A 13,472-nucleotide genomic window follows, 5' to 3' on the forward strand; every position below is an offset into this window, starting at 1 on the left:
TTGATTACACAGTCAATGATTTTTTTCTTCTTCTTCTCAACAGGGGGGGTTATATAATCACCTTTTTAAGAGCATCCAGGTTAAGGTTACAACGATAGTGAATAGAATAGCAAAGCAAGTTAGCATGAGCAAGGGAACGTTGAAGAAAAACATACAGAATTACTCTCGCTCTCTTTCTCTCAGCATGTATAAAACAGTAGGACACACTTTGACGGAGAGAGTTTTGGTCCCTCTGGATTTCCAGACAATGGCGAGTGCTAATTGCAACAAGTTGGTTGCACACGTCTTCCCTCTTAATACCAAAATGAAAAGTTTCCTCATCCCTCATTTGTTTCACGGCTGATTGGTGAACAAAGGGGCAACGAGCCACTTTCACCCCTGCGATTATGCCTCTAATCTCGCCGGCCAATGGGATAACGTTTACCGGAGTTAATGAGCAGGAAACAAATGGTTCTCTGAAGGGCCCGGGAGGAAGTCAGCCAGGTTAAACTGCTTTATGTGTAAGAAAGACCCTCAGTGTTTATTTTATGTTTTAATGGAAAATGCATTCATAAACATTGCGAGGAGAAAATGTTGACAAAGTTAACAAAAAAGAAACAGAATGTTTTCGCAGGTCATCAACAAGAAAAAAATAAAAATAAAAAATCACCTGAAATCTTCCACCATGATTTGCACAGGTACCCTTTTTTTATTCCTCAAATCGTTGTTTGTTTTCATTATCATATTACGCAAGCTCCAGGGGGCATTCCACTAATTTACATGTAAATAGACACGCTACTCAGTTTACGACAGTACCAACCACATTCGTTTCGAGGTTACGAATGCAATGAACTTCCCAAAAGTCACCATACACTTCTGTTATTTCTATTTAGTTTCAGATACAGTATTATTCGGACACACAAAAGGCCATCAGCATTTGACAGCTTAGGCTTTGCAGTTTTTGTATCCTTCACTTGCCCGTGGTTCGCCAATTGACGTTGGAGCAGCGATGCACTTTTGCCACCTGGCGAGACGTTTTCTGTACGTGAAAGCAGTTCAGAGCCGGTTTGAGAAGCTTTAAAGCTGCAGTACAATTCATCGCTATCCATGGCAAATTTCTAGAAACAAGATATCTGTTCTTGACAAGCCACACAGCGGAAGGCCTGCTACTACCGCCACCACTGAAAACAAAAAAAACCACTGAACTCTTAGAGCAGGCATTCGCGCAAAGCCGGGGAAGGTTTATCTGAAGGGCCGCACTGGAACTCCGCACCGACAAAAGCTGGATTCAGCGGATGCTTCGCAGAGTGTAAAGCTTCACCCGTACTGAAATCTTCCGCTAGAAGCCTTTGGTATGCTTATGAAAACCGCTCAACCTAGGCTGTCAAATGCGGATGGCCTCGCGTCTATCTGAATGATACCTGGAATGAAAATAGGAAAAAATAGCAACGGTACTCTGTCGTGAACAAAGAACCTCTTGTATAGTGGATTCTCTTTTAAGTTGAACACACAACGGGGGAAAGGCAAAAAAGTAAACCTGGCATGAACTCTTCGGAGATCAAACCACAGTGACACAATTGCGAAGAGCAAAAAAAAAAGTTATTGCCAATCCTGATGAGTTAGAGAAATTCCTTAAAAAGATCACAACTGAAATCTAAAACATGGATTTGTACCTATTTGTTCCTCAAACGTTTATATTTGTTTTCATTATTATATTACATCGCCACAACTGGGCCATTCTACTCCTGTTTTGCTTATGAATACAGTGGAACCTCGAATGTCCAAACATTCAAATTTGGACTTCGACCGGAAATTTTGGGCAAAACGCGTTGCAAAAAATGTAAAGATGCCAAAAGGTATCGCCGATCTTCACGACTTAAGTTCTTCTTAAAAATAATCATTTCCAAAAAATCGTAACTGAAATCTCATGGGATCAAATCATCGAACAAACAAAAATGTCTAATGTCTATTTTTCTCCTGAAATTGTTTGTTTTCATCATTACATTACGAGCGCCGCTTGAGACGATGTATTCGTGTCTTCAATACGAACACAGCGGAACTTCTGAAGCGAAAAAATATCCGAAATTGACTTCAATCTTTGTGAAAAATATCTCAGACAATAGATTGAGTTTGAGCTCGTTACGTAGCTCATGAAACCTCGCTTTGTGTGTGCGTGCGTTTGTCTTTTGTTTCTTTTCTCTGATTCACTACGGGGCAGCCTCAACAGGGCCTGCTAAGAGAAGAAGGTTCAAAGAGAACAATATACGTTATGAAGTGACATTCCAAGTAGTGAGACTCCGATGTCACCATAAATGTTGTCACTTGTCGTCAAAGTTGAGGTCAAACGTTTTATTGCTTTGGACGTTACACAGCGGTTAACTTCTGACGCTTTTGTGACCATGAATAATGTTAACTCAACTTCCCATTACGGCCCTTGTCACTACAATGCGGAGACAATTAAGAGTGAGTCTATTTACGTTTTATTCTTACCAGTTGTTAACTTATTTTTACAAGTTTCTCTCGCTGCGAGCCGTCGTTAAGCCGATTATTTTGCTTGGAGCATGAGATACGAACACTGAATGATGGCAGTGAACACGACTCACTTCGCAACAAGCAGCGGTTTGGCAGATCGTGAACAATTCGTCAAAAGTTGACGTTTGTGGTCAAACTGAACATAAAACAAAGAGAACAGCACGGGCATTTTAAAACCACCGGGTCGGGTCACTTAAAGTCAGCCGGCTTAATGCCAACCCATGATGGGAAACGCCATAGACAGGCGAATGAATAGCAACGGTTTAGCAATGTTATAAACCTTTAAGCAGCAGATAGTTGAAATCAAATGGCGGAACAACACATGTAGAGAGATATTACAACAACTCTCACAGGCATATATTTGTACTCTGCGAAGAATTATTAATATTACTGCAGCTTAACTCAGGAGCTGAAATGTCACCATGTAAATCCGTATGTTTATATTTTACTGCCTCCAGGTGGCCAAAGTGCACACACCAGAAGGAGTGGCATAATGTCCACTGAATTGAAGCAAAAAATGTGACAGTTATGTCATTTCTGTGCATTTTTATAAAAAAAAAAAAAAAAAAAAAAAAAAAAAAACCAATATTGTATCGTCCTATTCATCTTATTGGAAAACACATTGCAAACGTTTTTTTTTTTTGAGTGGCTGGAACAGATTCATCGCAAATCCCATTTATTTCAATTGGGAAATATCATTTGAGTGTTTTGACTCACAGGCGTGGTCATCGAACAAATTCAACTCGTATCTCAAGGCTCCACTATATTTCCTATGGGAGAAATTGTTTCAGAATCCGAACAACTCAAACGTTTTCTTGAAACTATTCACATCAGACAAATGTTACGTCCAGAAACATCGGAAAGGGCTTTTCATGTAGAAGTGTGAAATAAATAGCTAATCCATGTTGCAACAGGTAAGAATGAGACTGAATGAACAGAAATCTGAGAAGTATGACAAGTTTTTCACAGTTTGCGTCAGTCAGAGTGTTGCCATAGCAACAGCGGCCTGCCAATCCCATCGGTTTTCCCACAGACTCAGGAGCCATATCCGTCACCACGTCTTGCCAATAGACTGAATGTGTTCTTTGGCCTTCATCCTCAATGAGGCGATGCTGCTGTTCCTCGGATCTGACGAGCACTGGTAGGCCGACAGCGGCGGGGGGCACATGGAGCCCATCCGGGTCAGGTGGGTGGTGTGCCCCAGGGCGGGGACGTTGAGGAAGGAGGGCTGCACGGACGGGGGAGGCGAGGCAGTGTAGGCGCTACCGCCGCCGCCCATGAAGCCCGGGAGCGACTGCAGGGTGGCGGAGGCCCCGATGGGGGAGGCCAACCAGGGGTCCAGCTGCAGGCCCGAGCCCAGGGTGCCCAGGGAGCCCGAGGCGGGGGGGCGGCCGAAGGAGAGCAAGGAGGAGGCGGCGGCGGTCTCCTGGAGCTTGACGGAGTTCACTTCCAGCTTCTCCTGACGACGCCACTTGGCCCTGCGGTTTTGGAACCAGACCTGAGAGCAGCCGCAAGGAGTTCATCGCTTTTTTATTTCTCCTCTGGAAGGTAAGGCCTGCCAAAACATTAGGTACACCTCCACACTCTATTGCAGGGTCACATTGTAGTTATTGTTACCCTCCGAAGGCCGGTATGAAACCGCAGCCTCGTCATATATTCATATACAAACGGACTGTTTTTTTCAATCTGAAGCCAAGGAAAGTAGTTTGCGCAATAGTTACCCCCCCCCCCCAAAAAAAAAAAGGTTGTTTGTAGTATCTGCTTGCAACATCTCAACATTATTAAAAGTGAAGACATTTTTGCAGTTTTGGTACAGATTTGAGCAAGTGACATGAAGTAACGTTTAACTAGTAACTTCAGTAGGCCACATAAAAAGATGTGGTTTGCCGGATATGGCCCCGAGGCCTTCAATAGGACAACTTGTGATATAATGAGATGTTTCAAAGATCCCAATCCTTAATTTTCTATATTAATGTTTGTTATTTTGCTTGTGGTTTGCAGTGGTAGAACTTCACAGCATCATACTGAGAGCTGCTTCCAATATTTTACCTTAACATAAACGAGGCAACGATATCAGAGGCAAAAACAACTAAGACTTTTTAAAACGTTATCCAAATATTTGAAAAAAACAACAACAGGAGCACAATAAAATTTTAAACGAATTCCTCACTGACAGGAGTGCCAATCAAATCTGAACATATGACCTTAGTAATTACATTTGAAAAATATAGTTTATTTTACATTGTGTAGAGTTTTATAAACCAGCATTATACGATACAACTGTTCTTCTATTTTCCCATGCAGTGGTGACAAACGTTTGTAATGATTTTAACTTTACTTTAGAATGATTTTTTTCCCCATGCATGTGAACCACATAGAAATAACAGTTAAAAACAAACAAACAAACAAACAAACTTTTCATATTATACGGGGAACGCATTTGTTTTCGAGTGAACATGAAAACATATCAATGAATTAGAAAATTATTAGAAATTATGGCGCTTCGGGAGCGTGTCTAAATCATAAAACATTAAAACCATATAGGTGCCGCGTTGATTAAAAACTAATACTAATGAGGATAAGTCAACAGAAGAAAATCCAGATGATCCTTCCATACCTGTACTCGGACCTCTGGCAGGTTGACTTTGAGGGCCAGCTCCTCTCGGCTGTACACGTCCGGGTAGTGAGACTTCTCGAAGGCTCTCTCCAGTTCGTGCAGCTGGAAGGTGGTGAACGTGGTGCGGTTGCGGCGGTGCTTCTTCTTCGGGTTCTCGTCGTCCGACAGCTTGCAGCCCTCCCGTTCCGGCGAGTCGGGACACGGCGGCGCGTCGCCGCCATCAACACCAGCGCACGCGCACGCACCGCTCCGGCAGCACGCGCCTGCGCAAAAAAAAAAAAAAAAAAAACAATTCGGATTGATTATGATCCTGGTCAGATTTATTTTTAAATAGTTTACTACGGATGGGGGGGAATACCTACAGTATCATGTCTAATGAAAACTAATGAAATACATAAAACAAAACAAAACAAAACATTACATACTTTAAAATAGAATAAAACAAAAAATAGCGAAAATAAAAGGAAACAAACACAATTTAACTGAAACAAATTCGACGAAATTGTATGAACTCAGTTAAAAATAATAGTAATACATTTAAATCAAATGAAATTACTTGTATTCAAATAAAACAAAAGGAAATACAAAAGTAAATAAGTAAAACGAATGAAACAAAAGGTAATTAAAAGACACCATGAAGTGAATTAAACTAAAACGAAACTAATTGCATTTAAATACAACAAATCAAATGTACATGAAAAAAACCTAATGTAGTATAAGTAAATTAAATACATTAATATTAAATAACAAAAATAAAACAAGATATATTTGTTTGTGAAATAAAATAGAACGCACTTTAAAAAAAACTAATAAGACAACTTGAATGAAATAACAAAGAAAATTGTAATAAAATTGAAAATAAAAAAGAAAAAGGGAATAAAATGAAATGTATTTAAATAAAACAAAACTGCGTTTGAATAGTAAAGTGAAACAGTATTTAAGAAAAAACAAGAAAACTAACCTGCATTCAATTAAAAACCAAAATAAAATAAAACAAAAAGAAGTAACGTAAAGTGAAAAAATGTGAATCAGCATTCGATTCAAACAAAATAAAAGATCATTTTAACCAAATGAAATGAAATCCAACCAACCGTCCAAACTGTCTGTGAAGTGACTTTTCTGGCCGGCTCCCGCGGAGTTCTTGCCCCCAACTTTGTCTGCGAGGCTGCAGGCGGCCGATTTATGGAACAAGAGGTCCTCCTTGAAGCCCAGGATGGCCTCGATGCTGTGCACCCTGGCCGGGTTGCCCGGGTGGTGAAGGAGGGTGCGCGCGGAGGGTGACTGCAGACGCTCGTCCATCATCATCATGGTCATCATCCTCTTCCTCCTCTGGGAAGGCGGTCCAATCAGCCACATGGGTCGGGTAGGACTAACAAATATGTGTTTCTTGTTGCGTCGAGCGTCCTCAGTTTTTAAACTAACGCCCCACCCCCCAACCCCCCCGCCCCCCAACTCCTCACCCCACCTGCTCTCTTGTTATGACGTCACAGAAGGGGGGGGGGGGGGGACGTCCCGGATTTGAGTAACCGGCGCCTGCATGTGTAAAACCTACTTACATCAATCTTAAAACCATCTTTCCACTCCTCCAGATGTCATGTTCATGCCGGTCTGAGAGGAGGGGAGAGGGAGAAAAAAAAAGAAAGAAGAAAGATTAGGTTTGCAGATTAAGGTACAACAAAATCATAATTACAAGATTTTTTTTTTTTCTTTTTTTGCCAGGATTGCCAGCTTAATATTTAATCAAAATATTCAAATATTGATGCCAAACCGAATGGAGGTCTCATTAGTTGGACTGATGCGATTGGCGTTCATAGCGCTAAAAGCGTGAGTGGGCCATCATCTCCCCCATTTCAGTCCTCAATGTATGAAAAAATATGAAGTAGCACATTTCATTATTTGTGCGTTGATTTTTATTGGTTCGGGGCCCACAAAAGTGGTGATACCACTCGCTGAAAACCAAGCAGACAGGAAGCCTGCCTTTTCCCAACCATTTTGGGCATTTCCAAGGCTCTGTCAAAGTCGAACATTTCCCAGGGATTTTGTTCAATTGCCATCAAGTCGGCGCCACGTCTACAGTACACTTACTCCCTTGTAGTCACACTTTGCCATTCGTTAATTTGCCTCTTCGCAGTACATTTTAGGGGAACCTATCCGTTATTAGCTGAAAAACTCACCTGTTCTCTTTTTTTGTGCTCTATCTTCTGATAATACCTTAGTGCCGAGGAACAGTTGATGTGAGTTCAGGAGCTTCATTGAGAGCAGGACTCACCAACAGGGCCACCGAGGACCACGCGAGTCGCCCGTAGGCCTGTTCTGACAATAGCTCACCAGTGAAGGCACATTGTGATTTCCTAGGAACGTTGTAGAGGTTATCATTTGAAAATATAAATACTTGCAGAGAAGTAAAGTGTTGCATATCAACATGTAGCCCTCGCCTAGCCTGATAAATTACTGTTGATAATTATTATGTGACGTCATTAACATGCTAAGTGTCATCATTAGTTAATAATAAGTAAAGGAAAACCGAGCAAATTTGTTATTTGAAAAGTCTGTGTCAAACTGGTATCCCTTTGCATTCATCAGTACCCGAGAAGTAGCTCTCCAGTTCAAAAATGTGGGTGATGCCTAGTTTAGACAAAAGTAGTCCTTTGCGCCATCTTGTGGCATCTATAGGCAATTACTGTACAATGGAATCCTTTTTTATGGGGTGCGTCAAGTACACGGGGGATCTTCACGATTTGCGGTATGACTCGATCCCTTCTCCAGCGAACATCAATATTGTAATACTCCAAAGCATTTGAGTTAGCGTCATTGTGTGTGGGCGGAGCATGGCTGCAAAGTTTCATGTCTCGCCATAAAATACGGAACAACACAGGGAGGCTGCCAGTTTGGTTTGGAATGGCCCGCCGCGCACCGAGCGACGCAGCTGAACTGGAAAACTGTGAATAAATGACGATATGCGAGTCAAACCCGCAGACCAGGCGGGCGATTGACCCTCACTCACGTTCTAACTCACAGCAGCAGAAAAAGTGTGACTCCCGGTGTATCGGGAAACAACGTTTTGGGAAAACTTGAGCAAATCATGATCGAACATTTTGCGCGCGATGAATTTCACGCCATGGATTCGTAGGCGCCCCACGGAAACGTCTGGCTCCAATAACGATGCCCCAATTGGTTTGAAACTTCTACCAACTTGTGCAGCCCCATGTGTCGCCGCTCATAGCTTTCATTTCCATGCACAATTGCAAGGCGGCCTCGGGCCAGCGAGCCGCATGTCCATAAATACTAATGCATAATAATAATTCAATTTTCCCCACTCTGATCCATGAAACAAGCCTATATTTGAAGTGCGGGGTGGGCCCCAACGGGAACCGCACAATCAAGACAATTTTCAGCGATAACCACTTTGGAGCAAACAAAGATTGACAGCAGTGTGGTAATCCCGCTTAAGGGGGATTACATGATGTTGCTCAAAAGAGTTAAAACCCCCTAAAAGTATTTAGCTTTTGCTAATTGCACAAGGCGACCTCACCCTTTGTCGGCCCGCGAGAGGAGGAGGGGGAAAGAGATGCTAATTAACGCCACTGACTCAATGCACAACTTCCTTGTTAGTGCTTTTATTTGTTTATCGATTGTTGTTTTGTATGGCAACCAGCATTTGGAGAGAGACTAGAGTAGAAATGGGGAAAAAAATATGGAAATATATGAAAATATATCAAATATATTCTAGACTCTAATCCAACCCCTAATTATTCAATGGATTGATTCATTGATTGACGTTATTGTTATTTCTGAGTGTTGTTTGTTCATGAGTGCGTAATTAGACACTTTGGTCTTTAACTGCCTTTGAAAACACCCAATGACACTTTACAAACAAAGGCTTAAAAATTAAAATATCACCCATCCATTTTCTGTACCGCTTATCCTCACGCGGGTCGCGGGCGTGCTGGAGCGTATCTCAGCTATCTTCGGGCGAGAGGCGGGCTCCACCCTGAACTGGTCGCCAGCCAATCGCAGGGCACGTAGAAACAAACCACCATTCACACCTTTGGGCAATTTAGAGTCTTCAGTCAACCTACCATGCATGTTTTTGGGATGTGGGAGGAAAGCGGAATACCTGGAGAAAACCCACGCAGGCACGCAGGAGAACGTGCAAACTCCAAACAGGGATTTGAACCCCGGTCCTCAGAACTGTGAGGCAGATGTGCTAACCAGTCGTCCACCGTGCCGCCTTAAACTATCAAGTAACAGAAAAGAATCCCCAAAATTTAAATGTAAAATTGGATGGAAATCTAGACTTGGATATGGTTATCTTGACTGATACAATAGATGTTTGATTTGATTTGTTTCGGTTGACTCTTTATTATATATATTCATGTTATTGTACATTTATATTTTATATTTATATATTTACATTCATTATTTATTATATTATTCATCATATACTTGTTTTTTGAACCATATACATACAAAAACCATGATTATTTAGTTTATTATTATTTGAAATATTTTGGTCATCTCTTTTAGCTCCATGAAATTAAAATTGTATCAAAATATTAATAAAACATATTGTTGTGCAGTTATACATCACTGCAATCACTAATCATCAATCAAAACTGAGCATCATTTTCTATGAAGGATGAATTTTTGAATACCCACAATCCAAAATACTAACTTATTATGAGGCACGTCCATAATAATAATAATAATAATAATAATAATATTAATAATACAGGACCAAAAAATTGTCAAAAATTGAAATATAAAATGAGGTAGAAATCAATACTGTACTTGGATCTCAACTGGGAGGGTATCTTCATAACATAGACATTTATTGATTTTGGAGAAATCCTGCCTTATATTGTGTCCAGTGAATCTTTGTGTGTTTATCCCACGATTGACCATTTCATAATCTCTTATGTGGAGAGATTTGAGGAGTCACAGGTCACAAGTTCAGTCAAAATAATAACACTCACAGATAGATAAATGGACGGATGGAGTGGGAGGGGCCCGGCTGACAAGCGAGGCCCGGGTGATGATCCTATTAGACGTTAATCTTCAGACTGCAAATCCGCAGCCGCTCAAACTTGGGCTGCTGTGAAACTCTTAACCATTGGCCATGTAACCCCCTCATGTCCCATCCCCCACCCCCTTCCATCACAACTAACCCCTAATCATCCCCTCATTGACAAGTGTTTGGATAATGCCCAATTAAATTAAAACCTTAACTCCACCAGGTATTAATCGCACTTATTTTGATCATGCTCAGTGGCTGCGCAGGGCCATCTCTTGAATGCATCTCAAAATCCAATTAAGGATTTGAAATGTGATCACATCGTGTTTAATCCAAACATACACAATCATATGAGAGTTACAGCTAGCCTTAATTGACTTATGCAAATAGCACGATACAGCGATGAAGAGATAATCGATATATTCTATAGGGGGAAAATAGCCACGATACAGCACAGTACTTATTAGCTAGTATTTATTAATAGCAAGTAATAATCAACTCTTTTCTAAATAAAATAAGAATAATAGATAATAGCTGATGACGGTGTATCAGTACTGTACCTTGAGAAATCAAGATTTGATATATTGGAATATTTATTAATAGAAAGTAATGGTCTGCTGTTTCCCTAATGGTGTTGTGACTCTTTGCTACTGCAAAAGAGGAACGCTCAATAATAATTGATTTTGCCTTATCAATGCTGAACCCTGAGCGATAAAGATAGAAAATAGTAGAATATTTATTAATACTAAGTAACAGTCATTAGTTCATTGTGCTGTGACGCTTTGCTCTTTGTCAAAAGAAATAACAGCAAAATAGAAATCATAGATAATATCTGATGTTAGTGTATCATTTCTGTACCTTGAGAGCCGGGGCATCGAACAGGGGCTCATAAACGTGACACTGGCAAGGGCTACTGACCATTTGGGGTGGCCCCGGATGTCCGACACAGGGCCGACCCTCCAGCAAATTTCAATATGGTGGCCCATAATCTGGTGCTACGCCCCTGCTTGAGAGTCACAAGAACGATACATCGCAATCAGTGATGCCGGTAACGCTCCAGAATTCCACCATTCTGAGTAATGAGCAAAGTCGCAAGTTACTTTCCCCGGGAGAGTAATCAGACTACAGTTCCTTTTTCAGACCAGCAATAGTTACTTTTGAGTTATCAATGTCTTTCAATAAGTACTGATTTGTGGCTGCTGGTGACTCGAAAGGTCGCAGTCCAGCCAGTCGAACGGTCACACAGACCACGGATTTCTCAATAAGCAGAAGAAAGCGATTGTTGATTCTACAATGCACAGTGACCACGAAAGTGCATAGAAATGTCACTATTGCCGCACTATTTTTGTTATTTCCCTTTGTAAAAAGTGTATTTGATTGTCCTTACTTTTTTATTTACGCATTAAGAATACAGTTTTACTGTCGTGTTAAGCGCGCAATGCATTGTGAGTTAGTCATTCATACCGAAATGCGCGGTCACAAATCGTCATACAATAAGGACTGACAATACTTATCTTAAATAATATTTACAATGAAAAGTGAGAACTTTCAGCTTCATTGTACTCCAGACTGCGAGCTGGTTTAACGCGCTGCACGGCGGACGTCATGTAGTAAGTGCTTCTCTCCCGTCAATCACCCACAGCTTGGCTAGTTACACAGTTGCCTGATCTTGTCACCAATTCTCGCTCTTTGCATCAAAATTACGATGGTGAGTGGTGGGAGCAATGGTGTGTGTGTTTGTATGCCCCCAATATCAATCCACCGCTCACTTTCACGTTTATGTACACACACGCACGCGCACACACAGTTGCCTTCATGGACCACAATAGAGAAGTTTCCTGAGAATGGTGTTCTTGTTTACGTTTAGGTACTTACTGTACTGTGTTGTCATGTCAAGTCTGCACTAAGTTACTGATTTAATGGGGCTTCAACGACACACATATTTCAGTTGTTGGTTCATATTGATGACATCATTGTGTAACTTGTGTGGGGTACATTGCCAAGTAATGGGTGCAGTTAAGCTAATGCTTTTTTTGTACTGTGGATAAGTGATGTGCCTGCCACTCGGTAGCTGCTGAAAGTAACTCAAAAGTTACTTTTTTCTAACTTAGTTACTTTTGAAATCAAGCATTCAGTCAAGTAACTAAGTTACTTTTTCAAGGTAACTTCGGCAACACTGTTCGCAATATTTTGCAAAACAAAGTAATAGTTAGCTCTTAACAGTGTAGTGAATCTCCACTCAGTCAGAAGAAATAACAGCAACATTAGAATACTAGATAATATCTAACATTGGCATATTGACACTGTACTCTTCCTAGTTTCTTAATGATATTGTTAGACTTTGCTCGTTGTAAAATAGGACTTACAGATCGTATCTGACGTTGATACATCAAAATTGTGCCTTGAGGGTGAAATATTGATTAATATAAAATAAGGTAATGATCAGCTTTTCAACTTTGTTAATGGAGTTGTGACTCTTTGGGCTTTGTCAAAATAGGAATGATTGATATGATTTAATGTTGATGTATCAATACTGTACTTCGAGGGATAAAGAATCTAAATCAGAATCAGGACCCTGTTTATTTGTATCATAAGTATGTCAAAAACACAAAAGGAATTTGTCCCCGGTAGTTGGAGCCTCTCCAGTACGACAATGGACAGCCATTTTGACACAAAATACTTTTCAGACATAAAAACATAAATTCACACGACGGAGAGTCACTTCGCCTCTAGCAATTTAATGGCACGAGGGAAGAAGCTGTTGGAATGTCTGCTGGTTTTAGTTTGAATTGTTCGATAGTGCCTACCTGAGGGAAGCAGCTGGAAGAGGCGGTGACCAGGATGTGGAGCGTCCAAGAGGATTTTGCATGCTTTTGTCTTAGTTCTGGCAGCGTGCAAGTCCTCAAGGGTGTACCCACCCGACGATTTTTCCGGCAGTCCCGATTGCCTGTTGCAGTCGGAGTTTGTCCTTTTTTTTGTGGCAGCACCAAACCAGACTGCGATGGATGGAGACGGGACTGATTCGATGACTTCTGTGTAGAACTACCTCAACAACTCCTGCGGAAGGCCGTGCTTCCTCAGAAGCCGCAGGAAGTGCACATCCTCTGCTGGGCCTTTTTGAGGATGGAGTTGGTGTTGGTCTCCCACGTCAGGTCCTGATAGACTGTAATAACAAGATGGTACTTCACACAGTTCCAGAGATCAATTGAACATCTGTGTGAAGACTGGAGCGAGCTGGTCCGCACAGAGTTTGAGGCAAGATGGGGAGACAAGGTCTGGCCCGCCGCTTTGTTGGTCTTTTGTAGCTTGTTTGTTTTGTTTTGTTTTGTT

The 13,472-nt window shown here is 41.2% G+C and overlaps 1 protein-coding gene across 2 annotated transcripts; it reads right to left on the reverse strand.

The window, feature by feature from the left end:
• Positions 1–3,108: 3,108 nt before the first annotated feature.
• Positions 3,109–6,700, reverse strand: rx3 (retinal homeobox gene 3). Of its 2 annotated transcripts, XM_061697730.1 has the most exons (4): positions 6,685–6,700; positions 6,220–6,457; positions 5,129–5,391; positions 3,109–4,009 (listed from the first exon to the last, which is right to left on the reverse strand). In XM_061697730.1, the coding sequence occupies exons 2-4, from the start codon at positions 6,443–6,445 to the stop codon at positions 3,563–3,565; spliced, it is 936 nt and encodes a 311-aa protein (XP_061553714.1). In that variant the 5' UTR covers positions 6,446–6,457; positions 6,685–6,700; the 3' UTR covers positions 3,109–3,562. The 2 variants fall into 2 exon arrangements, with proteins under 2 accessions (XP_061553714.1, XP_061553713.1); XM_061697729.1 differs by lacking the exon at positions 6,685–6,700 and having other exon boundaries at positions 6,220–6,486.
• Positions 6,701–13,472: the final 6,772 nt, after the last annotated feature.

The sequence above is a fragment of the Phycodurus eques genome, chromosome 15 (genome assembly GCF_024500275.1).
Source record: "Phycodurus eques isolate BA_2022a chromosome 15, UOR_Pequ_1.1, whole genome shotgun sequence".
Classification (NCBI taxonomy): Eukaryota; Metazoa; Chordata; class Actinopteri; order Syngnathiformes; family Syngnathidae; genus Phycodurus; species Phycodurus eques.